The sequence below is a fragment of the Elgaria multicarinata genome, chromosome 8, assembly GCF_023053635.1.
Source record: "Elgaria multicarinata webbii isolate HBS135686 ecotype San Diego chromosome 8, rElgMul1.1.pri, whole genome shotgun sequence".
In the NCBI taxonomy this organism is placed as follows: Eukaryota; Metazoa; Chordata; class Lepidosauria; order Squamata; family Anguidae; genus Elgaria; species Elgaria multicarinata.
Genome location: NC_086178.1, coordinates 93,468,289 through 93,496,036, shown reverse-complemented (window position 1 = coordinate 93,496,036; position 27,748 = coordinate 93,468,289). Strand labels below are relative to the sequence as shown.

At 40.7% G+C, this 27,748-nt stretch overlaps 1 protein-coding gene across 1 annotated transcript in view; it reads left to right on the top strand.

Annotated features, from left to right (window-relative positions):
* The window catches only part of LOC134403015 (hexokinase-1), a 51,281-nt gene that overhangs the window by 6,038 nt on the left and 17,495 nt on the right, over positions 1-27,748 (top strand). Inside the window, exons 2-8 of the mRNA XM_063133028.1 lie at positions 6,987-7,149; positions 13,343-13,491; positions 17,661-17,780; positions 20,543-20,638; positions 21,736-21,835; positions 21,932-22,115; positions 24,456-24,611. Of these exons, the coding sequence (XP_062989098.1) occupies positions 6,987-7,149; positions 13,343-13,491; positions 17,661-17,780; positions 20,543-20,638; positions 21,736-21,835; positions 21,932-22,115; positions 24,456-24,611 (968 nt within the window). The remainder of the gene's footprint in view (positions 1-6,986; positions 7,150-13,342; positions 13,492-17,660; positions 17,781-20,542; positions 20,639-21,735; positions 21,836-21,931; positions 22,116-24,455; positions 24,612-27,748) is intronic.

The following is a 27,748-nucleotide window of genomic DNA, read 5'->3' as shown; positions in this document are numbered from 1 at the left end:
TGTAATCCCCACCCCCCTGTGATGCAGGCTCATCCTGTTCCTCTAAGCTCTCACAGGTGATTATTGACAACCCAGACCACAGCAGAAACCAGGTGACACATTAGAAAATGACTCCAGTTGACTTGGGCTAGTCAGCTGAAGCTGGGCCTAGATTTAAAATCACCTTGGCATTGAACAGCATTGTATTCACTTTTGACTTCATACATTATTAATCATGCTGCTGCCCCATTTTGTTGATTTTATATTGTTTTTATTGTTCTCATTGCTGAAATTGTTCTTAATAGTGTATTTTAAGCTGTGATTTTAATATTGTTATATGTAAACCATTTAGGAATTTTATTATATTAAGCGGTATACATATTAATAATAAAATAAATCAATACAAATAATGACCTGATTTGCACATCACGGTAGCAGATTGTGGGTTATTTAACCCGTAATTTGCGGGGATGCGAGCTAAGAGTGAACCGCTTCTGCTTTCTGTAAACAACCCGCAAGTTGTTTTCAGAAAGTTTTCTGTAAGTTGTGAACATGTCATCCGAGCTCAGACACTTTGGGTTGTTTATGGGTTAAACAACCCAAAGTTAACCTATGATTTGTTGTTAGGTTAACTCTGTGTTGTTTAACCCACAAACAATCCAGAGTGTCTGGGTTCAGACAACATGATCACAATTTACGATCGGGGTGTTTGCAGGTTTACAAAATGTGGAAGTGTCTTGCACCCAGCAGTCATCCAGGCTGTGATATGTGAAGTGGTGGAATAATACAAAACATTTCTGTTGTGCATTTCTAGTGTTCAAAGTGTTTTAACATACATTTTCTTAGAGATCTTTACCACAGGCCTGTGGGTTAGGCCAGTATTATTATCCTCAGATTGTATATGGGGGCAAACACTGAAAAATGGGGCCACTTGGCAAGTTTGTGGCTGAGGTGAGTTTTAAACTGGAAACTGACCAGCTCACACTTATAAAGCCCAATTCTTTGTTTAGCTACTCAGTGGGACTTACTTCGAAGTAAGTGTTCTAGGACTACAGCTGTTTAGAGCAATGCTATATGTGTTCGCTCAGATCAAGGTGTTCAGTGCAGCTTACTCCTAGGAAGGTGTCTGTAGGAGTAGTGTAGCTCTGCAGTTGTAAGCATAAAAATCTCAATGCTGGTTCTCCACATGCACAAAAAGTTCTGCTTCTCGGCAAACATTTCAAACTTGAGGTACTCCTCTTTCAGCTCTATGGTTGTCTACCCTAAAAGAGCAATTCCATGTGGCTGTGCTATGCAAACGTTCTAGATAGGTGACAGCTTAAGCTTTCTCGGCTGTATCCATCCAGATGCAGCTAGCCTTAGCGTTTGATTTCTCCCTGCATTCAGTCTGCTGAACATCACATGACAAGACAGACAGTAGGTAAGCTGATATCCTTCAGGCTTTCAGACCTCTTCACCAGTAAAAGGTGCCAAGGCACAGCCTTATCTGGTCTGTGTATCTGTGTTGCTGGGGCAAGCCCAGTGATGTTTTTGTGACAAAATAAAGAGACGAGACTTGCAGTCTTCTGTAATTTTAGCCACATGGCATTTAGTTACATCTGATGTTAAGCCTCAAATGAGGAAACTGCCTATTCAGAAAACATGTGCACTTTGGTTTTATTTGCTATCTAAGACAGGCTTATAAATACAGAGTTGCCTGGATCATTTGAAGGAATTGCCCTAAATGACCAGGCACAGGAGTTTTTGCAAAGTAGGAAAGAGTTTCCTCTTCTCTTTCTCCCCTCGCTCCCCTTTTCCAGCCATAGATGTGCCACAAATGATTGTTATAGGCATGAATGGATAGATGGGCTAGTGCACATTTTTGAGGGTCCATAACTTGTGCAGAATTAAGAAGCAATATATTTTCTGCATATTGCATATAAGTCATAATAACCTGGTTTGCACGTAATGACAATCCAAAATATGGCTTGTTACCTTACCCAGAATTTCCCCTTGTTTTGTTTACCAAATGATCATGCAAGGTGCAGATCATTTTTTCAGTTCGTGGGTTGTTTGATCCTTTCCCTCTTCACCCATTCTTTCCCTGTATCCCAAATGCCTTTGTGGTACTGTAGTTCTGGCATGTAGAGTGGCCAGGTTTTTTTGACCGCTCTTACCTGCTGCCTCTGTAGCCTATTGAAACAACCCATGCTTTGGGTTCAGATGTAACAACAACCCATAGTTAAAACAGCCAGGATTTCACAACCCAAGAACAAACCACGGGTTCTCTTCCTGGTTTGTTTCTGATTAACAACCCATAATTAACTCATACTTCTGGCTTCACACCTAACAACAACCCTGGATTCAACATCCTGAGAGCCAGTGTGGTCTAGTAGTTAGAGTGTTGGACTGGGAGTTGGGAGATCCAGGTTCTAATCTCCACTTGGCGATGGAAGTTCACTGGGTGACTTTGGGCCAGTCACAGACTTTCATCCCAGCCTACCTCATAGGGTTGTTGCTGTGAGGATAAAATGGAGAGGAGGAGGATCATGTATTCTCCCTTGGGTTCTTTAAGGAGGAAAAAAAGGTGTGATACAAATGTAATAATTAATACCAAACAACTCATATTCAACCCATATTCCAGGTTGTTGTAACGTGTGAACCAGCATTGTTATGCCTTTAGTGTCAAGTCATGATATGCTTAACTTGATGGTAGTGCTTTCAGATTGGCTTGGCCTCTAACTTCTTAGTTGCATTTCCCTTTACTAAGTTGTTAGTAGGTTTGGGTTCCCTCTCCCCACACCTCAAAGTGTGTTCAGGACCACTTCATATTTGAAGGGTGCCAAGTTTTGATACTGAACATGGAAACAGTTTCCAGTTCTTTGGCACCCATATAACACTTCTAGGATCAGGGACAGTTGGCCGTCTGGGGTTCTTCCCGCCCTGCCAAAGCCACTGCTTTTATCCTCTGAGAAAAATAAACAGCAGTTGTGGCAGAGCCTTTTTGCTTTTTTCATAAGTGTGTCTGAATGGTTTCTAAAGAGATGTATGCCGTTTCATTTTTAAAATTTCATTCAAGCCTCCTCTAGCTTTGGTGCATTCTTGATAACATGAATCGAAATTGCTAGCTGTCATGATTTAGTCATGCAGTTGGTGTTTTCATTTAGAAACAGCCCATCCAGCACTTCAGTTTGTGCCTGACTTAAAAGATAATCATGTGGACCTTTAATAGGTAGAAACAAAGTCCTGTATTCCTATGGAGGAGCATAAAAGGATGGCCATGAAGCTTTCAGTGCCAGCTCAAGGGGAAAATGCATCCTTTTAGCAGGTCTGCAGCACCCCAGCACCATAGCAAAGTTGAAAAGCCTGTGCAAGGGACATTTCGTGTTGGGCAGGGACACAACCAATCCTATCTCGTGTCCTGATCCTAAAAGCGGAAGTCCCACGCTCCCTACTGTCTAGGTGAGTCTGGAACAGCAGAGGGGAGGTGTCTATGTTCATGTAGTGAGATGACTTTGGAAATAGAAGCTGCTTGTCCGGCACAGGATGCCAAGATTTGATTTGAATTGAATTCACTATTGTGGTCCAAGCATTTTCTGTGATATTAGGGAGCTGTAATCAGTGTAGTTTGAATGGCCTTTTGAAATGTATGAAATGGTTTAATGTGATCGTCTTTAAATAGCATTCCAGTTTTCTTCTATTAGGTTTTTTTTAGAGCTGTGAGTAGTAAAAAAAAAAAAAAAAGCAGCAATGTAATATTGAATTGGGGGGATGTCACTGCGGTTATGTAATGCAGGCCTTTAAGAATAAAATTCAATTTATTTTGGAGAGAGAACATTTAACGTTTTGAAATATTTCTCATTTTGGGGTAGGAATCCTGTTTAAAATGGATGGAATGGATAGGTGATGCACTGCTATCTTGAATCATGTTTTTTCTTTACTAAGTGCACAATTCTATGCACCTTTATTTAGACAGAAAAAAGCCCTGAAACTCCCAGCATGCCCCAGCCAGCTCTGGTGATGGTTGCAAATAATATTAATAATCCCACTTGGAAAATGTCTGTAGATGATAAAGAAGCTAATATGGCCACAACATCAGAGGATATTTATACACTTTCTACAGCAGTATTACTTTATTGTTAATAATCTACCATTCCATACCTTTGGGTCCAGAGGTTTAACTTTTAAAAAATTCCTAAGAGTCTAAAACACACAAAAAAGAGGCATAAACGTATATCTTTCAAGCAAGATATTGATTTTGAATTGTATCTTTGAGAAAAAACCCACCTAAATCAATAGTTGCTACTTAAACCCAAGAGCATGAACTTTTTAGATATCTATATATCGGGGTTTTATAGTGGTTTGACTGTATCTAATATTTATTGCCCATTAATTAATGTCTATTAACTGATAAGCAAACACTCTAAATACAGTCGATAAAGTTTTACATTCCAACTCTTCAGATAAATGTTACCACCAAATATTAAGCTTTACAACTTTTCCGTCTTCAAATAATCCTTATTTTCAGTGATGAACTTTAACTCTGCATTCTCCCTTTAGATTATCCAGACCACTTTGCTAATTGGTTTTTGATATCAGTTACCCAGAAAGTATTGTGACCATACTTCTTTGTATCTTTCTGTGTCTCCTCTTTAATACAATCATATTTTCATTTATTTGCTCTCCAAATTCTTAATTATGTATCGTTAAGCATTTTCAGTTGTTCTTCCCTTGGCATTTTATAACCAGACATATTATTTTGCTTTGAGAGAAGTGGGTTAGCAATTTCTCAGATGGCTTCCCAGCAATTCCAATAAAGCTATTGTTTTAAAATCCATATGTAGTATCAAACACTGCAGGACCTACCACTAACATGATGGGAAATAGTGGTTTTTGAAACAACTGGAAAGTTCTGTGACCTGCCCTGTTCTGGAAATGAGCATTTCCGCTAGTTTCCAGGGTTGCTTTAGGAAGTGCTAGTTCCTGTTGCACTAGGACTTGATACTGCAGGAGCGTCAGAGCTAATGGAAGTGCAGTGGCAGTATTGGATACTACCCCATGATAGCAACACATAGTGTGGCTCTGTCTTTCCTAACCTGGTGCCCTTCACATGAGTTGGATTATTACTCTGATCATCCCCATCCAGCCCAATGCACCTGGAGGGCACCAGCTTGGGGAAGGCTGGTGTAGCTCTTTGAAGTTGGGCATCATATCATTGCTCCAATACAGAAGCAGTCCAAGATGCTTTGTGATCCCAAGCAGCTGGAGGGTGCGATCCAAGAGGCACATTTTTGAAATTCTCGCAGTGTTACAGAGGATGCTGGGGCCACATCTTCCAGACTGCACTGGTGTCCTTATAAATATGGGTACTTCAGGCAATGCTGCCAAGGCCAAGGAAGTCATATTTGCCGTAACTGAAACCTAATCTGGAGAGTGTGTTCTCCAGCCTAGTTTAAACTTAGTTGTGGAAGTTGGGGACTGCCACATAGAAGGCCAGGCTCCATATATATGATCAGCCTTGGCCTATCCAGAAGTGTCAAGCTACCGGCCAATCAAATGAGATGATGTTGCATGCCTCTGTTCTGCTCTCTGCCTGAGGATGACTCTTGAGGTGGGCAGAGGCTTGAGGACCCATAGCTCCTTGACATCTCACTAGACCAAGAGTTTCCAATTCAAGCTTTGGCACCCCTGATGCAACCTTAATTTAGCCTCTTGGATGTGTTGGATCCAGTTTCTATCTGGTTGGTGGAGGCGAGGTGGGGTGAGTCCAGGCAAGGCAGAGATGAAGGTGAGCTCTCACAGGGAACACAAGGGTTTCATTCTGTCCTAGTCTTAGTCAGAGGCTGCACACTAAGTTGGAATGGAGATTTGAAATGAGTGTGACGCCAATGATACAGTTCTTTTTGGCTGGGTTTTGGTGTGGAGAAGGGGGAAGGAGAACTTTATGTTGTGATTTAAGGTGGAGAAAAAATAATAAAATAATTATAGTAAATGCTACAGTCTAGTCTGGAAATTTTGAGGAAAGGTAGGATGACAAAGTCAAGAAGCAATGAAGTGAATACAGATACCTTTGATATATAATATATCTGGGAAACCATAAGTGTGCCTTGCCATTTAACAGTTTTCTTCCCATATGCTTCCTTGTAAAGTCTAGTTCAAGTGAAATTCATGCCTTTGTAATTGTTTGGAGGCTTGGGGAGGAAGGGCCTTAGCTTAGAGGTGTAGAGGGCACAGTTTGCAAGCAGAAGAGCCAAAGTTCAGTTCTCCAGCATCCCCAGTTCAAAAGGATCAGGTGACGTAGTGATGTGAAAGACCCCTGCCTGAAACCCTGAAGAGGCCCTGCCAATCTGATGTACACAATACTAAGCTAGATGGACCAGTGGTCTGATTTGATATAAGGCAGCTCTGTATGTTCATAAAAGGTTCCAGCAACAGCAAAATGCTGTTGGGCAGCATGGTACAGTGTGTGGGCTGTCTGTCTCTTGCTTTCTGGGCCCAATTCAAGGTGATGTTCGTGATCTGCTGTGCCCTAACAGACTTGGAACCAGAGAAGGCCTCTATGCTTGTGTTACGTAATGACCTTTAAGATCAGCTGGGAATACCCTTTTACGCTTGCCCTCTGTGCACCACCTGGACAGCAAGGACACAGAGCAATTTTGGGTTGCTGCTCCTCGACCCAGGAATTTCCTCCCATCGAGACCGAAGCGTACGGGGATTTTGGAAGTGGTATAAGACCTTTTGATTCAGTTTGGCTTTGTGTGTCCAGGGATAGGGTGGGAATGGGCAAGAAAGAGTTCAGTTGATGTAATTGGGAGTTCTGCAATTAGCACATTGCATTGTATCCAAGGTTAGCCTTAAGTTAAGTTCCATCCTTTTCAGTGGGTCTACTCTAAGTAGGACTGCCATAAGCCCTTAGGATGGAGCAAGCTATACATCAATTAAAAACAATGAAGGGAACTTGCACTTATGTTCAGACAAAACCATGCAAGGTCTTGAACATTATGTACTTCTCTCTGCCTCCTCCGTAGATCGATAAATACCTGTACGCCATGCGGCTCTCTGATGAAACTCTAGTTGATATTATGGGTCGCTTCAGGAAAGAGATGAAGAATGGGCTCTCCAGGGATTTTAACCCAACAGCCAGTGTCAAGATGCTTCCTACATTTGTAAGGTCTATTCCTGATGGCTCAGGTAAGCATTACATCTCCTTTGATGTGTTTTTGTAATTCGTTAAGGAATATGTGTTCTAAAAGCAAAACAAATCCCATATTATTATTTCCAACACAGTTGGAACCATGGAATGACTACACGTGTATTGATAAAGAGGTCTAAGTATGAATAAAACCATAAGAAACAATTGTTCTTATGTTTGAGGCAAAGAGAAGAAAACTGTTTTCTTTTATAACCTCAGTCCAGTTCCCACTGAAGGAAGCAGCAGCGATGTTTGGGTTTTGTTGTCTTGGAGATAGGGTGTGCTCTTTTTACATATAAATCAATAGAGAAGGGAGTAGTTGTCAAAGACAAAATTGAATAGGTAGTACATAAGGCACACAACTACTAATGTATGTGTATAAATGGATTTCAAAGCTGGGGTATGCAATTCTACATAACATATGTCAATTCTTAAATTTTAATTTTATATATATATATATATATATATATATATATATATACACATACACAGACACACACAGAGTATCGTCACTGAAATACAGTTATTATTGTATAAACACAGTTATTGTTAAGAAGCTGGAAAAGCTTAGTAAGAGATATTTGAACAAACAGTTAACCAATTGATAATAAGAGCAACAAGCTGAACAAAAATGTTCTATATAGGAGACCAGATTCTTTCAGTCTTATAAAGGAATTTTTGACAAGGTTAAACAGATTTCTTCAGCGTTATAAATCATTCGTATAATTCATTCGTATTTGTTATGCCTCTTCTTACTTTGGAATTTGGAAACAGTTCCTGGTATATGTGTTCTCTAAGGGAAGTGGAAAACCACCACCAGAAGAAGTAATGAGATTTTGGAAGCAGGAATAGATCCCAAAGGGTGAAGGGGAGCAACTGTATTGTATTGTATTGTTTGATTATGAATATTGACAAATTACAAATGTTAATAGTTGAGCTTTGGTTTTTTGTGTGTATTCAAATTTTTTTTGATTGATTGTTTATGTTGATGTATTTTAATTTGTGTTAATAAAAATTAATAAAAAAAATAAATCATTCGTATAGGGTTAATAGATTTCTCTAGTGTTATAAACAATTCATGCAAAGTTAAAGTTAATTTCTTCAGAGTTGTAAACAGTTCATACAAAGTTAAACAGGCATCTGGTATATTTTCACACTCTGTTTTGCAAATGGCTTCATCAGCAAATATCATTTACAAACACCGTCTGACAGGCTATTGCCGTAGATGATAAGAAGGATACATTCCTCCACTCCATATGGAGAATCACTTGAAGTCCCGGCCTTGAATATTGTGCACTCTTCATTACAGCTGAGGAAGAGTGTACCATATTTGAGGCGTTACTAGTTTGGCTGGGATACTGTGTGTGTATATAAATATATATAAAAATAATAATAATTAAAATGTAAGAATTGACATTAGTTATGTAGAATTGCATACCCCAGCTTTGAAATCTGTTTATATATACGTTAGTAGTTGTGTGCCTTATGCACTACCTATTCAATTTTGTGTTCTTTTTACAAACATAAGTAGAAGATTGCAGGTTTAAAAACACACACACCCCACAACTTGCAGTCTATATGCATCACAGACACGTAGTAAATAAAGTCCTGGCAAGTGCTAAACTGTGCAGCAGCAAGTGTTACCGAGAATTTTTTAACAAAGACAATATTTTGTGCTACATTTATTTATTTATTACATTTTTATACCACCCAATAGCCAAAGCTCTCTGGGCAGTTCGCAAAAATTAATACCATAAAAAACATAATAAAACAACCAACAGTCTAAAACAGTGGTTCCCAAACTTTCTCAGGTAACTGCCGCCTTGGTTCCATAAACTCATGACCAGTGCCCCCTACCTTACACTATAAAAATCATTATTCAGAGTAGCGGTTTTCAATGACCCGCTAAGGAAGATAATAACAATAAAATTCAAAACAGTAACAATTAATTGAATATTTATTCAAAATCCAATTGCATTTTTTTAGTTTATTCAATTAAACATAATTTATGAACTTGATCCAGTGATATCATCTTTTCAAAGTCTGATAGTCATTTAGCAAGAATATTAGATATCACGTTTAATAACTAGGGTAGAGTACCTCACTATTCTGTAAATTCCTAATGTGATGGATGGGCTTGATGAAGGGATACCAATTTCCCAATGTCTAGTTTAAAGTCACTTAACATGAGTCTTAAATCACCACGTTTAGTAATCTGGAGTTGATTTCTTTGCTTGGAGAGAAGTAGGCAGACCACGCTAAAACCACATTCCACCAAATATGATGTTGGAAATGCAACCAGGAGCTTCTGAACCACTCTCCATAGAGCAGGATAGCGATCAGAAATTTCCTTCTGTAACCAAAACTCCTGGTACGGAAAAGACCACCTTGAGCGCCCCCCTGCTGCCCCCTTGCCTCTTAACGCCCTCTATGCAACCCCACCGCCCCCAAGTGGGCAGTACTGCCCACTTTGGGAACCACTGGTCTAAAAACACAAATACAAAATATAACATTTAACAGTGATGTATCTTTTAAACCTGGATCTTCCACATAATATTTATGGGAGCTGAACTTATCCATGTGGAAGCGGATTAAGACCTGCCTTAATGGCTGTGTGCTGAAATGGGACTCACAATAGTTCATATACACCAGAATCACTGGTGCGGGTACAAAGGAACACCTATGACATGCAAAGTGCCATGAGTTGCCAGACATGAGTGCAATAAATCGGTCATATAGAGAAGCTCCCTGATTGCAAGCCTGTGGGCAGGGACTTTTTATTGATGATTTGTTAGCTGTCCATGAGCCTTTTTGGCAAAGGAGCGGGATAAAAATAGTACCGTATTTCTTCGATTGTAAGACGCACACTAATTTCAGTACCACCAACAGAAAAAAGAAAGTAAGACACACCCGCGATTCTAAGACGTACCCCATTTTTAGAGACGTTTATATGTGGGAAAAAGTGCATCTTAGAATCGAAGAAATAGGGTATAACTAAATAAATAAGTAAACGTAAGACTCAGAATCTTATTTAACCCAATGAAAAATTATAACAATGCATTCAGATGTAACAGTAAACCACGGTTTAGCTGTATGTGCATGAGTAGCTATGAGCCTTGGACTCGCATGCTGCCTTCCCCCTCTCCTTTGCTGTTCGCGTGCTGTGAACTCTGACTTCGGAGTTCACAGAAAACCACTGTTTGCTGCTGCATCTGGATGCAATAGACTTTAGTTTGCCTGTAAATCAGAATTGCAGACCAGGAAGAAGTGAAGGGAGTTTGGCAGTTGCGCCGTGCGGCAGGAATGGGAGGAGAGCGCATGCGAGCCCCAGACTGCTCCTGCACTTGACACCAAGTCATAGTTTGCCTTTACATCTGAATGCACTTTTAAGTGTCTTATTGGCTGGGGCACCGTTTTCAATTTGAAGACAGTGAGTTAATTTGGTTCGTATTACCAGAGTGGGCATTTCTGAAGTGCAGCATTTTTTTGATGTGTATTCCAGGGCTCATTTACCTTTTGGGCAGGGGAAGCCATCTGCTCTACTGTTTGTTTTCCATTATTTATTTATTTTTAAGGAAATGGCTAACTTTAAACAAGCGAGGAGCTATAATGATCAAATCTGTTTGTCCATTTGAGTTAATGTCAGGTATTGGTACTCAGCAGCGACATTTTAATTAGTTTTAACCACAGAATATTATAAAAAAATATTATTTTCAAGTTTTAAGCAATGTCAGTCCAAGGTATTTTGCTGCCTCCAGACCAGTATAATGCACAGTTGGAGAAAATTATTTCATTTATATCCCACTTTTTTTCCTCTTGCAAGGAACCCAAGGTGGATTACACAGTCCTCCTCTCCATTTTATTCCTACAACAGTCCTGTGAAGTAGGTTAGGCAGAGAGTCAGTGACTGGTCCAAAGTTACCTAGCAAGCTTCATGCCCAAGTGGGACTAGAACCCGGATCTCCTGAGTCCCAGTCCAACCCTAACTACCATTTATTTATTTAAAACATTTGTATCCCACCCTATATCATTAGGATCTCAGGGCAGCGTACAGATAAAAGCATACAGTATGGAACAATAAATATACACAGCTAAAAACAAATTAAACCATGAACCAAGTTAAAACAATATATAATTTAAAACAGTAAAAGCAATTAAAACACTTAAAACAATGTGCCATCGTAGTGAATTTAACCATCAAAGGCTTTGTTAAAAAGCCATGTTTTTACTTGACGTCGAAATGAAATCAGTGTTGGCGCAAGTCGAGCCTCTAAGGGGAGGGCATTCCATACTACGCTATACTGCCTCTCTTAGTGACCCATAGTCCAGGGTTACAGGGGGTGCTGTGGCTGCATCTCTTAGTGCACATAATCCAAAAGTTGTGGCATTGCAAGGGATTATGGGACACATTTTTCAAATTTGACACTGCTTCATTGCTGCTCCTAAAACTAGCATGGCTTCAGCAAAAGCAGTTTATTTTATTTTATTTAGATTGTAAGCCTATGCGGCAGAGTCTTGCTATTTACTGTTTTACTCTGTACAGCACCATGTACATTGATGGTGCTATATAAATAAATAATAATAATAATAATAATAATTTATATACTGCTTTCCCCAGAGGTATTAAATAAACATAAAATGCAATGGCTTCAGAATAACAATAAAATATAACAATAAAACAGCACAATGCAAAATTAATCAGCAGTAAAACTGCACACTGTACTATGTGCTACAAACCATAGCTGGTTGGGTCACACTTCTGGGAAAGCCTGTGTGAAGAGATGAGTTTTAAGAAGACGTTTGAACGCCAGAACTGTGGGAACCTGCCTCATGTCAATTGGTGAAGCGTTCCAGAGGGTGGGTGCTGCAACACGAAATGCTCTACTCCTGTGGCACCCTCAGAAATGTATCCTCTGGTGATCGTAGAGATCAGGCAGAGACATAAGGGGTGAGGCGTTTCCTAAAAGTTATTTATGGCTTAACAACACATCCTCCTTCAAAACGTCAGGCAACACTCTTTCGCACAGTGAAGTATCAACCACACCTGAACCCACCCACCCAGCCAAGCCATGCTAGCTAGCCTTAATTAGCCATCAGGAGCAGGGATCAAGACAGTTCATCGCACAACTGCAAGCACCTCGTCCAGGTCTTCAGGCCTCCTTGATTGGAATTGGTTCAAGAAAACATGGCTGGATGGGGCATTGGACACCTCACTTGGATCTGCTGTAACAGTGGCATCTAAATTGCTTTGACGCTGGATGACTTTATCCTCAGAGTGCGATGAAAAATTATAACAATGGGCCTCTGAGGACTCTAAAGGAACTGTCTCTAGGATTAGCAAACTCCAAACCACTCTAAAGCACTCCTCTGTGTAGTTTGGATGATTCCGAAATGACACTCTTTTTAAATGCATGTAGTATTGATAAATGTGGATTCCCAAATGGAGAGGTTCATGTTGTATCTCTTCTTTCACAAACTGTTCCAAACATACATGATTGCTGATAGGATGGCTAGAAGAACTTTAGGCTACACAGGCCATTGACCATGTTGGCTGGGGCTGATGGGAGTTGAAGTTCAAAACATCTGGAGGGCACCAGGCTGGGAAAGGCTGAGTAAGAGAGTCTTGAACTGAGAGTGTATGAAAGGCCAACCCATGTGGCATATTTTTCATTTCTAAATCTTACTGAATCGACAAAGTATTGAAATGTAGGTTGAGAGGGTAAATTAGTTTACTCTTCTGAAAACAACTCTGGTGGACTAATGCAGAGCCTAAAAAGTAGATGCTAAAAAGCGGTTTTAAAAAAAGGGTGGTTGTGTGTGTGTGCATGTGTGTATGTTTATTAGTGTGTACGTATTTACATTCATGTACCTCCCTGATCTTCAGTGTCTCTCTGTGCTCTGCTCTGTATGTACACTGCATTTTATCTTGTTCCAAAGACTGTGTTAATTGATCTCATTTCCAAACAAACAAGGATGGCTATCTTTGTTCGTCTGATTAGATAGGGTTAGATAGGATGGGGCAAATGCCATCACTTTGGTCAATCAATTATATTTACAGTGTCAAAAGGTGAGTGCTGATAGTATAACTTTCAGTACTCCCTCTCTGCTTTATTTTATTTAGTGAATGGGGAAAATTCTTTATGTACCAGAGTGACTTGATGCTTAACTGTTGTCCTGTTTCTTTCCAAACAGAGAAAGGCGATTTCATTGCCCTAGATCTTGGTGGATCTTTCTTTCGTATTTTGCGGGTGAAAGTCTCTCATGAGAAAAGGCAGACGGTGCAAATGGAAACTGAGGTTTATAATACTCCAGAAGATATTATGCATGGCAGTGGAACACGGGTAAGGTTCCTCCTTAAAAATGTTCTGCTTTATATGAGGTTAAAAAAAAACGTTTTAAAAGATTTTCGTGCTGTTGATTACATCAGGATAACTGTTGGATTTTCTGATATTTATTTTTTAAGCAAATTAAAAAGTTTAATGATAGAATACATATTAGAATATATTAAGTTTTAATGTTAGAATACATCTCTTTAAAACAATTCCCTATCAAATTAGAAAGTATATGTTGAAGTCAAGTTCCCTGTGTTGTTTTCTTGTTGAGAAGAATACGGAATGCTAATTTTTAATATGAAAATAGACTTCTTGTGATCATTTCTTCTAGTTTTTTCATTTCAAACTGAGCTGTTTCTATGCAGTGATGACTAGTTGAATTGACAGTCAGCTTAAAATCATGACTGTGGGCATGAAAATGAAGCCCCAATTGTGAGTTAAGATATTTACTGCTGTTAGTTTGTTTCATTTTCTTTATACATTTATTATACTCATCTTTATCTTTATTATCATATTTTGGGATGACCATAAAGCAATCAATGTCAAATCACAAACAACACGTAGGGCCTGTACAGACAACGTGCTAAGCCATAGTTAGACCACTAACCCTTCTGCAGTAAATAGTTAGTGAGCGTGTTTAAACATGGTTATGTAGATACTCAGGTTCAGATCCTCTCTGAGCCATTAAGCTCACAGATCTTGGACCAGTCATCTCTCAACTGAGCCTACCTTACAGGGTTGTTGCAAGAATGAGGTGAGGGAGACAACCATATATACTTCCTTGAGGTCCGCAGAGAAAAGTTCAACTCTGTTCAGATGACATGCTAAGTCACAGTGGTTAAGCATTTTGAGCTAAACATTATAGCTTAGCGTGTCATGTGAACCAGCCCTAACCATGGTGGCTGCAGAAACCATGGTGGCTACATAACCATGTTCTAAAAGTTCTCATTAGCTATTTGCTACAAAAGGGTTATCAGCCTAACCATGGCTTAGTGTGTTGTCTGAACAGTCCTTTCTATAAATATTATAAATGAATACAAATGCTCTGTAAGAAGAAGCCCGTTTATAGGATTTTAACACCCACATGTAATGGAAAATATCCGTTATTTCTTGTTCGTGTCCCTGGTTCCGAATTCAGCTGCTTCACCTGCTTGCCATATTTCCTTGTACAGCAGAGCCTCTACATTTATTTTAAATGAAAGATCTTTCTCTCTTTTGCTCTTGGAACACATATATTTGCCCATGTGTATACATTTTGCGGCCAGCAACTCGAGCTTGTAGGAGCTACATGGATGGTTGGTGAAGCCGAGACAGGCTGGAGGAGTTTCTCCGACTTCCTCCACTAAAAGCTCCTGTGTAAGTTCCAGGTATTGGAATCCACTCTCAAGATGGCTGCCATTTTTCTTTTAGCCTACCTTACGCTCTCCATTGCCATTTCTCTTGCTTTTCCCAGGATAAGCCTTGACAATGGGGACCCTAAATCCTGGCAGGATGGCTGCTGAGCCTAAGCGACAGTGATTTGGCCTGCCGGGCCAGGCAGCAGCACTCATATGAGGAATCGTTGACATTGCTGTTGCAAAAATGCCCATTTTGAGCGAGCAGGCCCCAGGCTTTGCCTGCACGCTTCCTGCTATTTGCCTCTTGAAAACATCGGCCTGTCACTACAGCATGTAGATGTGGCGCTAGGAAATGTCCGAATTGGCCTAGTTGATTATGGCTGATGAAAGAGAACCATTTCAGTGGTGCTATGGTCAAAAGGCCTTGTTTGTAGCACGGTCGGTTTTGGACTGATGAGGACAGTCTGTATGTTCCTTTGAGCAATATCTTATTTTACCTGTAATTTGGTAATAATCACACTTTGTATGAACTCTAACCGTTATTTAAAGTTGGGTTGGTCACCGGCATTGGATGGATCACGTAAAATATGTGTTAGTTCTAGAACTGGAAATGCATGTTTCCATTTCTTAGTCACTATAATAACATTTTAATGAATCAGAGTCAAAACGTTCAGGTGCCTGGATTGTGTCCTAGGCATATTTTTGGGCAGAACTCTGCATTGCAAATTACTTTTGTTTACCAGATTTTTTTGGGCGGGGGGGGGGCTTTCCTGTACTTGTTCTCAGTGAAATATCAATTCAGGGCAGGTTAATTCAGATTTGATCACATTAGGAGTCAAATTATCCGTGTTTTTGGCTCTGAAGTCCAAGTGTTGCATGTTTGATTTTGTTGAAGGCACACCTGTACCAGTACTTGAAACTGAAACTTTCTGTGCAGTCCAATGTTGTGTTGCATTTGCAACAAAACATGTAAGATCAAATGCTGGAGCAGCCTTCTTGATGCTCCATGGTTTGGCCGTCTTGCCAGGCTGTGCTGCCATTTCCCAATTCAGTATCATAGTGCTTTGTCACGCCTGCTCCATAGCATGGAAAGAACTGCAGTACTGAAAGCCATAAATCCGTATAGAGCTGTGCAAAGTCTGCTGCCTTTAAGAAAACAAAGAAGCACCCTACATATATGAAATATTAAACAACCTCTGGGTGTGTGACTTTAAAGAATGAGATAAGACATTTTGCTCTGCATGGGATCAGCATTCTGGTTATGATTCACCAAAGCCTTTAGAAGCTGTAAACCGAAAATGGATGCATGAAAAGTAGAGTTTGGGAAGGAGGGCGGTATGGAAGGGGCAAATCACTTTTTTTGACCAAAACAGAACGTTCCTTTTCCAGCATTACCCTAATTAGTTCCAGAAAGCCATTTCTCTAGTAAGTATTATTTATTATTTTTATTTAAAGCATTTTTATCCTGCTGCTTGGCCAAAAAAGGCATCTGGAGTGCCTTACAATCAATCAGCAAAAAATGGCAGTCCATACCTGCAGGCTTGCAATCTAAAAAGATACAGCACAAAAGGGAAAACGGATGTGGAGGGAAGAGGAAAAATGCTGAGTAGACTGCCAGCAGGCCTGGTGGAATGGTCCTGCTTCCTCTCTTATCTTCTGGCAGGTTGGAGCAGGTCCTGATGTTCCCTTTGCCTTCTCCTGTCTCCCTCACTTCCAAGTCCAAAAGAAGTTCAGGTCAACTTCCTGATGTCTAATAGTAATTGTTAAATAAGTGGCGGTTGGGTGTTGAGCTCCTTGAATCAAGGAGCAACAGTTTTCCAGCATCACAAAATGGCTCAGGATTGAATCCAAAATATCTATTTGGGTTACTTGTTTCTTTTGGATGTATGAATGTTGCTTAGCCTTCTAAATATAGATACTTGTTCATAGAGGTTTTAACCTGCTCAGTGGGCATCCCACTGTAAATCCCATATCATTCTGTTGTTAAAGTGTGGCATCAAAAGGCCCTGAATAATACCCATCAAAATGTCTATTCCAAATGCCCAGTACAGATGGAGTGTTTCCAATCTCCTGACTGTAATTAGAATGAAGTTCAAGAATATAGAATCATAGAATAGTAGAGTTGGAAGGGGCCTATAAGGCCATCGAGTCCAACCCCCTGCTCAGTGCAGGAATCCAATATGTTGATGAGTCATGTATTTCTTCATGCCCTCTCCCTCTGGACATTTCCCCATCCTGTCTCTTTTTGCAGTTAACTTTGATTAGCCTTACATGTATACTAAATCATGGCTAGCTCAAACCAGGTTGTCCACACTTGGTTCTGATCATTGACACCAACTTTGAAGCTCACGGTGGTTTAGTAGAGCAAGATCAGCGTGCATAGAACACTGATTTTGAAAAAAGAACGGAGCAGGGAATTCAGAAAGGGAAGGGGAGTTAGGATCGAGGGTGTCAGTGAGAATTTTGCAATCTCCTAACTATGATTAGAACATTATGTCTGCATTGGGCTTTGCTGCACTCTCCTGACATAACCTTGTTTACCATCCCATTCGTTTCTTTTGGATTTGCTTACACGTAAGTGCGTTTAAGTTTGCCGCAGCCTTGCTCACAAAGGATTCCCCCACTCCCGTATGAGGATTTATTCGGTTTCATTGAAACGCATATCAGTAGCCTTTGATTTTCAAGTGTTTTATGGGTTCATGGGGCTGCCACCAAAATAGTCCGTGTTGGTATGGATTCTCTTAATTATTTTTCTAATTTTTTCAGTAGAACTTGTGAGGATGGAGATTATTTTTTTTTTAAAAAATTGACTTTCTAATGTCATTTTCTTTTCCTTCTCAGCTTTTTGATCACGTCGCTGAATGTTTAGGAGATTTCATGGAGAAGCAGGAAATCAAGGACAAGAAAGTACCGATGGGGTTCACATTTTCTTTCCCATGTAGGCAAACCAAGCTAGATGAGGTAAGAGCACATCTTGGCTTTATTACTATGCAGAAGGAACGTAGGAAGCTGCGATATGGTGTTGTCGACACTGACTGCCAGTGACTCGCCAGGGTTTTAGACGGAGCTCTTTCCCAGCTCTCCCTGGAGATACCAGGGTTCAAACTACGGATGTCAGAGAAATCCAAAATGGATTCAAATGACTTTGGATTTCTATGAATTCAACCCATGGGTTCCGCAGCAGACTGACACCTTCTGAGTTGCAAAGGTTCCATGGATATACAGTCTGGTGTGTTTTTTACTTTCTTGGCTTGTCTGCTTGTAGCATTAAGAAAAATGCGCAAGATATTGCGGACTGGCAAAAGTGATGGTAAATTGCGCCCAATGTCCTTGCGTATTTTTCCAAAGGGGGTTGGGGAATCTGATTTAATCAACGAGGAGATAATGGAATGAAAGACGCCTGACAATCTGCAAAACACACGTAGAATGGATTAAACAAAATCCGCACATCTCTGTGCTCCACTACAGAATGATGGCCCTTTCCCTATTAAAAGAACCAGATAGTATTAAAATTCTATTTAGCTGGTTTGACCGTGTTGCTACTGTAGGTGCTTGATGCATGATAAAGAATTTATTGTTAAGTTATTGGAGACCCAGTGTAGTGTAGTGGTTAGGATGTTGGACTGGAACTGGGGAGGCGCAGGTTCAAGTCTTCACTCAGCTATAAAGCTCACTGTGTGACTTTGGGCCAGTCACTGTCTCTCAGCTTAACCTACCTCGCAGGGTTGTTGAGAGGATAAAATAGAGAGGAGGATCATGTATGAGGCCTTGGGGTCCTTCATTTCATTTATTGCATTTTTATACCGCCCAATAGCCAAAGCTCTCTGGGCGGTTTACAAAAATTAAAACTACAACAATATTTAACAGTATACTAATCAACAAACAAAAAATTACTGCGCAACAATACTAATCAACAATATCACAATAATATTCAAAAGTATACTAAATACAAATTTACAGCAAAACAGAGCAGATAAGGGAAAAAAATAATGGTTGGAATGTTTCCCCTCTTGAAGCAGCACCTCCCAAACTTCAGCTCCAGACTTGCTTTTAAAGTCTCCAGGTGTGTGTGTGTATGGGGAGCAGGTGGAATAGCTCACCCTTGGTGGAACAGCATTTCTTCCTCTGAAGCAGCACCTTGGAGGAAAAGGCAGGATATAAATGTAACAAAACAAATGCATACATACATTTTTGCCGTGATGGATGAAATGGGTCACCCTGTGATTAGTATATCCAATCTCCAGTATCTACTGGTAGGGCTAGGAAGGATTCCTGCCTGAAACCCTGGAGAGCTGCTGCCAGTCAGTGTCGGCAATACTGAACTAGATAGACCAAGGGGCTGATCTCAGTATAAGGCAGCTTCCTATGTTCCTGAGTTGTCAAAGACAAGCAAACAAAAATGCACAGTTGACTCAAAACCATCTTCCATTGGATCATCTGGGCACATGCAATGTTGTAGTTGTGGGAGACCTATATAAATCCTTCCCTTGAGGTGAAATACATGCATGCCCATTCAAGCGTAATTGATGTAGTTCGGTCATTGTGAGAAACTGCTGGCGCTCCTCCCTGGGGTGCTTTCTCCTTTACTAAGATTGAAAGTTGATTCTCTTAAGGCAGGAATTCACAAGGCAACCATACTTTAAAGACCGATGTGTTTTGAGGAAAGCAGTTTGGTGAAACCGTGTTTCACTGAACAGCTCGCAGAAAGTGGTTGGGCTTGCAATTGGTTGACATTGTTGCATTCTTGTTTAGAGGATGCTCAGATGCTTCTGGCTGGCAAGGATATATATTTTTTATCAGAAATAGAATTTTAGCAGCAGATTTTTATAAAAAAGTACTTGCCAGCCAGCTGCATGTCTTTCCCCCATGGTTTAGCCATGTTGAGAGAGAACAATACAGACCTCAGTATTTTCAAGACCTGACTTTCTTTGCTCTCAGAAAAGGCGTTACTGCCCTCCATTTCCAAACAATGCCTTCAACTTATCTGTAGGGGGAGTTTAAAGGAATTCCCTACGCGCGACAGACATGTATTTGTGGTGCGGGGGAAGTGGAAGATGTAGTGCATTACTTGATACGCTGCTCCTTGTATAAAGAGATTAGGGATTGTTTTCTGGGAGATCTTCTGAGAGCAAGAACGGGTTGTGATCTGTTAGCAGATTATAGTAATGCGATTACAATCAACGTTGCAACTTTTGCTGCAGCAGCTCAAAAAATCTGCCACAATTTTCTAAAGAAATCAGGCGTAGATTGCAGAGAAGACCACCTGCTATAATTTCTAGTTATCATTGCTACTGGGGTCTTTTTTCCACCAGTGTAAATCTCAGCCTTTTCTCAGTTTAGTTCTTTCATATGAATTCTCTCTCTCTGAGTTTGTAAGAATTTAGGCTGCCCTGTCGACACCTTGTTTTGTTGTGGTGGATGTAACAGCCTTTGTCACACAGACAAATAAAACGGATTCGATGATTGTGGCAACTCTGAAAAGGAGAGCTGTCACTGCAGCAAATGTGAGCAATGTGGGGTGTGTTTGTGACTGCTTCGCCCATTTAACTTCCTCCATCTGGACGTGGGCAAGTTCGCACTTTGGAAATTCGGCAGCGCCACCACACATGAGAAGTAGTTCTTAGCTAATTTTGGGAAAGGAAACTGAAACCGTGAATCCTGGCTGAAGGGAACATGGGATATTATTTACTGTGGGTAGTATTTTGATTGTTTCATTTTGCTAGGGTGTTCTGATAACCTGGACGAAACGTTTCCGAGCAAGTGGCGTCGAGGGAGCTGATGTAGTGCAATTGCTGAACAAAGCAATCAAGAAACGTGGGGTAAGAGTGTCTCTTAAGTATAGATATATTACATATATGCATAGATGAACTGGATGATTTGTCACTTGTGAGACATTAAAGTGTTTTACGGATCCTCGCCTGCATCAGACTAGGATGATTAGATGCTAGCTGATTTCATGGCATTTTCACTCCCAGCAAAAGGACGAGCCAAAAATAATAATGCTCAGACTGAGAGCTCCAGTGTGTTTGGGGCTGTACAGGCCTTCTACCAGGGAATGTTATATGCCAAGTATACCTACCTGTTAAAGAACATTCAAATGTGCACAGATGCCTTTGAGTAAAACAATCCACTCTCAGACAAAGTAGACTTGTGAATCCTATAATGCATGCATGTTTACTTGGAGGTAAATCCATTTGGGTCCCCCATTGAATGGGACTTACTCCCAAGTCATTGTGCATCGGAATGCAAACTAAGGTAGCACTGCATAGCGAAAAATGGCCATAAACACACTGTAAACAGTAGGAGAAGAATACGCACATTTCAAATATGTGTACAATTAATGTGTTAATTCGGAAAAACATGCATGGGAATATGCACAATTTTTCTTGCGTAAAGGGGGGGAAAGCAAAGCTTTTAGGTGGAATTTGGAGAACTTTGCTGAACTCAAGATTTGCTTGTGCACACATCCCTAGAAGTGACCCAGACTCTACTCAGTGGAAGCTGGTGGCTCTGAGGTCAGTGGGGGTGGTGAATCCCTTCCAGATTTCATTCAGAACCATTCGGAACTCTAAAGGAGCTATCCAAGCTTAGATTGCTCCTTTAGAGTTCTGAATGGTTCTTACTGAAGTCCACCTCCACTGACCTAGGAGCCACCACCCTCCACTGCTTGCACTCAGTCACCAATTGAGAGGGTCTGATTTTTTTTTGGAGAAGAAATAACTGGAAGACTCACAGATCAAGACCCATTGCAGTAATAAGGAAAAATAGGAAAACTTGATCTGGGAGCTGATCTAAAAATCATGCCTGGTAAATAGTATTTACTGAGATGTTATGTCACGCTGACAAATGGAATATGTGAATTAAAATGTGTTAATAAAATTGTCTGATATAAGAAATATTCCATTTCATTTTAAAGGATTACGATGCAGACATTATGGCAGTTGTCAATGACACCGTAGGGACAATGATGACCTGTGGATTTGATGACCAACGTTGCGAAGTTGGCTTGATAATTGGTATTACATTTGATTCCTTTGCTGAGCATATTGGATATTGGATTTTGTTTTGTTTTGGTATAAGTCTGTTGATAAATCCCACTCCCATCTTTTAAGGTACTGGCACAAATGCCTGTTACATGGAGGAAATGAGACACATTGATCTGGTGGAAGGTGATGAAGGACGGATGTGCATCAATACTGAATGGGGAGCATTTGGAGATGATGGCTTATTAGAAGACATCCGGACCGAATTTGACAGAGAGATTGACCGAGGTTCCCTTAATCCTGGGAAGCAACTGTAATTGACATTATGTTACTGTCCATACTGTCTATAAGTAGTCCAGTCTAAAACGGTTCCTTTGATCTGTTATACTTTAACCCTGGCTCCTTTTGGACAACTATATCTTGGCTTATTAAGCTGAAATATGCATGAACCCTTTGCTCACACATACAGCTCATTTAGTCCATCCATGGTGTAAGCCAAAATTAAACCAGGAAATATCTAATTAACCATAGTTTCCCATTTCATGCTAATCAGGAAACTATAGTTACGAAGTCTGGAACAAGCTAGGGTCTTAAAAGATCCTGATTTGTTCTGGAGCCTGATAACCATAGTTTCCTCGTTAAGTAAATGGAAAAGCGTGATGAATTAGATATTTCCTGTTTAATTTGTGCAAAGGGAGGAGTGATGGGGCTGCATGTGTGAACAACAGGCTCATAATTTCTTGGCTTAATAAGCTGAAATATAATTGTCCAAACTGGGCCACTGTCTTCTAGATCATATTGTCCCCGTTTCCTTGAACCACCTATGTTAGTTAATTAATTGCTTAATTGATTAAGTTATTGTTTATTATTATTATTTGTTTCCTGCCTTTTGCCCAATGGCTTCAAGGCGGCATTGCAACATTTTAAACATATACATTTAAAACCTATGAATAGAAATATACAAAAGTTAAAAATATATTAAATATGTTCCAATATTAAAACATTTAAACATTTAAAATACATGACAATTTTAAAAGTCCTTGGCATAAACAGAAGTCAAGATTATTTTCCAAAGCCCTGCTGGAACGAGAAAGTTTTTGCCTGCCTCCGAAAGCACATCAGGGAGGGAGCTGGTCTAGCTTCCCTGGGAAGAGAGTTCCAGAGCACTAGAGCAACCACCGAGAAGGCCCTCTCCTGCGTTGCCACCAGACGTGCCTGTGATGTTGTGGGACTGAGAGAAGGGCGTCCCCTGAGGATCTTAAAGCATGGGCAGGCTCGTAAGGGAGAATACTGTCTTTCAGATAACATAGACTGGAGCCGTATAGGGCTTTATAGGTCATAACCAGCACTTTGAATTGTGCTTGGAAACAGTGGAGCTGTTTTAACAGGGGAGTTGTATGCTCCCTGTAACCAGCCCCGGTCAACAGATGATCAATTCAAAATCTGTTTACTTGACAGCTCTTTATAAAAAATAGAATAAAATCATCACTTTTGTATAAATACTTATGAAAACTGCAGAGGATAGACGTCATTCTAGGCGTTCCCTTTCACTCTTGCGCAGGAAGCAATGCCTCTTCTAAGATGGCGGCTGTTATGCACACTCACCATCAGAGAAAACACTAAATACGTTTTTGAAATTATGGTTATAGTCAAATGCACATTTATGCAGGTTTAATTGATCAGTCACCACTCTTTTGGTTAATCGATTTGAGATTTTCTTTAATTGAGTTGTGTTCCAAATCGCCATCCCTTTTGCACTGTTGGTCTGTCCTGTTAGCTGCAGCAGGAAGTTTTCATATACAGCCAGAATCTTTACAGTGCTCTAGAGAGAATTTAGAAAATATCTGGATTAAGTTTTCTCTTGTTTTTATACTTGGCTCATGGTATAGGATAGGTGCAGGTTATATGAAGGCTCATGGTGTAGATTAGAGGTGGGGAACACCTGTCCCATATGCTGCATGCAGTCTCCATCACCCCCCAACAATCAGGGGTTGGGGAATTGGCTGTTTGCTGCCAATATTCAGTGGCAAACTGCTACGGAGGCTTACTAAGGTCAAATTTAGCTTGTTTTCAAGTCGATATTTATTTCCCGTCACTGCCATGGCAATAGTGTGGCCCATAAGAGGTAAAGGGGTAGAAAATGGCTCCTAGACTGCCTGAGGTTGCCCACCCCTGGTATGGCCTGGATCCACAGACCCATGAGCAGAGTGATACTTGTACAACAGGGCTTTTCTGCTTCCTTCCTGCTACTGTCTGCTGTGCTCCCTCCAGAGCTGCTTTGGAGAGTTGTGAGTCATTCCAGAATGGGCGGGGGAGAGGAGTGGCATGGGATGGGGCTGCAATGGCAGGGGGAATCGGAGGAAATTGGGGACCCCTCCTCCCTGATTAAGTGGAGTGCCTTTCCTCTGCACAAGGGGCTCTCTGGATTCCACCCATCAGTCGTACCTCATTTTATCCTCTCAGGTAGAGGGAAAAACCACTTACTCAGGCCCATGCAGTAAGCTTTATGGCCGAGTAAGGATTTGAGCCTGAGGTTGCAAACTTACGGACACTTGCTGGGAATTAAGAGTCAATGTATGTAGGATTGTGCTACACCTTTGTAAATGAATCATGAGAATGCCTGAACCCAGTTTTTGTGATGTTTTCTTTTCAGGTTTGAGAAGATGGTCAGCGGCATGTATATGGGTGAACTTGTCAGGCTTATCCTTGTTAAAATGGCCAAAGAAGGTCTACTTTTTGAGGGGCGAATCACTCCTGAACTTTTAACCAAAGGAAAATTAGACACTAAACACGTTTCCGCCATAGAGAAGTAAGTACTTTTTGAAGCTTTTCCCAGGCTTCCAAGTTGGCATAAATTTGTGGTGATTAGGAGCATGGAAGGCCTACTACAGTTGGGTTCCGAGAACAATTCCTGGATGGGCTTTTAAAAATACTGCGTTTTTTCCAACTTGGTTAAGTTAATAGGCAGTGCAAACCCTTTTCCAGCTTCCAAAAGTCATCAGAGATCAATCGCAGTTGAAGAGAATCAGATAATCTGCGGATTTTACTTGCATATAATCTGCACGACATTTCTATGAACTGCAAGATTCTGAATTCCAGGAGGCTGATTATGCTGCATTTATTCTGCAGTACTTTTTAAGAAGTTTAAGGAGTTCAGGGGGCCATGCTGAGATGGACTGGGGGCTATACATGGCTCAATCATTGTATTTTGCCCCCTCCTCAGATAATACTTCCACAGTAACTCTGAAATGGGCCACAGACTCCAGTTATGCTTGTTCACCGGTTTATACTTTGAGCCTACATTTACCAAAGTCTTTTCTCCTTACTTTGCATTCTAGTCTGGTTGCTTCTACAGTAATTATTTTTACTAGGTGCAACACAGTAACTTTGAAGTGCATATTGTTATAGCCATCTTTACCTTTCTTTGGCCCTTACTGCATGCTCACTACTGCATGCTCACAGAAACTGTGCTACAAGGATATTTTAGCCGTGGCGGCAAACTCCCTTAAATGAATTTTCCAGTGAAAATAACACAATTTTCTGCCTAAACTTAATTGATTTTCGGGAAAAGGAAATATTCTTGTGGCCGAGGAGATGGTCTTTTTTTAAAAAATATTTTTTTTATTTTCTAAACTTCCAAACAATAGAAACAATACAGTATAAAACACTACCCCTTAATACACAGTAATATAAAGTAAACAATTTAATAAACATGTATTTTAACTTAATTCCATTTAATATAATCAATGATTAACATTAATGTGCTCCCCCAACCACGAGATCTTATTCAAATTTCCAAAATCTTATTACTTCCTCTGGAGGTGTTTTCCCTCTCCCCTTTAATACTACAAAATCTAAAAACTTTCCATATTTCTTCAAAATCATTTGTTTTTATCATTCCTCTTCTGACCCTCATGTTAGATGTTAATTTATCATTAATAGCGATATCCCATATTTCTTTGTACCAATCTTCTATATGATAATCCCCTTGAACCTTCCAGTTCCTGGATATCATTAATCTTGCAGCTGTTAACAAATTCGTTATCAATTCTTTTGTCTCCTGAGGAGATGGTCTTAACTGCAGGGTAGGGCTGTGCTAATGTGGAGCCGCCCCACCCTATCCCCAGTTTCGCTTGATGTGCTCAAGTCAAACAGCAGGGGTGGCTGCACAGTCTCCGATCACTTAAAATCAAATTAGAAATCCAACCCTAAAACAAAGATTCACAAAGCAGTGGAAGGCATGCAGTAAAGAGCTGTGTCACTGATCCCTGATTTAATCTCACACCATATCCAGCAAGTGCTGATGGCACTCAGCATGGCCGTGTGCTAGCCATCCATCATAACAGGGAATTCTCTTCCTGACTTCACATTATGTCCAAATGCAGCCACTGTCTCTGTGTAATACTCCAGGGTTACCCTTGTTTTTGCTCACGGTTCTCACTAATGAAAACAGTGGTAGAGTTAATTTCCTCTAGGCTATACCATTTAGTCGAAAGGCAGGATGTGAATGTAACAAACAAACCATGATCCTGTTCAGATGACATGCTAAGCATTTTGAGCTAAACAAATAACCACGGTTTAAACACGTTCACTAACCATTTGCTGCAAAAGGGTTCGCGTCCTAACCGTGGCTTCAGCAGCTGCATCCTTCGACCTCACATTTTTCTGGTGTTTCACCCTGACTACGTAGTCTTTTTAAAACAGGAGTGCAGAACCTTTTCGGCCTTGAGGACCACATGTCCTCAGAGGTTGGGGGCCGCATGTACTTGCAGCAATCTTGATATAGGCTGCTCTTTCCTCGCTGCCAGCAGTGATGAGGAAAGAGCAATCTGTACAACGAGCTCTCAGGGAGGGAGTGGAGAGTACAGATGGCAGAGAAGCAGAATTCAGCAGTGCAGGTGGGTTCAGGGCACCCGTGGAGAAAATGGCTGTAGGTTGTGAACCCCTGATTTAAAAGAAAGCCGTCAAACATAGTGCCCTTAATTGGTTACATTGATTGCAAACCAGACAGTAGTAGAGAACCCACCATCCAGCACCACCACGGTGGCATTTAAAACATCTTAGTTGTGAAAGTCTGGTAAAGTAATTGTGTTCTCTAGGCTCCAGTATCCAGTGCTGTTACTGCCACCCACCCACCGCCAGCACTGTGTGTTCCTATGACCCTGATGACTTACTACTTGGACACACTGTCGTAACCAATTCCCAGACTCTTGCAACACTACCCCTTAACCAGCCTTAATGAGTAACTGCCATCGGATCGTGTTACCTTATTTATTTATTTATTTACAATATTTATATACTACTCCATATCTAAAATAGATTCTGGAGAAGTGAACGTAGGAATAAAACAGTAAAAAGATCAAAAGATCGAAGCAGCAAATTAGAATTGTTCAACGTACCAGTAAAAATGGTGGCTAGTCACTTGAGGAATGCTTCCTGGAAAAGAGTTGTTTGCAGGAGGCTCCAGAAGCAGCAGTGTTGGTGTCTGCCTGACCTCCAGCGGCAGGGAGTTCCAAAGTGAAGGGGCTACCACACTAAAGGCTCTTCTCCTGGGGGACTCCAGTCTGGCCGTTGGTACATGTGGAACCACCAGGAGCATGCCCTCTAATAGTGACCTTATCACAGCTTTCTGGGTGAAGTATAAAGTGTTGGTTATTGCCTTTAAAGCCCTATATGGTTTGGGTCCAGGCTACCTGTGGGATCGCCTTCCCCCGTACAATCCGCCCCGCACACTCAGGTCCTCTGGGAAGAATCTACTTCAGTCAGTCAAAACTAGGCTGACAGGTATTACCCAGGGGACCTTCTCTCCTGCTGCTCTCAGACTGTGGAATGGCCTGCTGGAGGAGATTCGTCAACTTGACAGTCTTTTAGCATTTAAAAAAGCAATAAAGACTGATCTCTTCCGGCAGGCCTATCCAGTGGAATTTTAGAATGTTTTTAGGATGT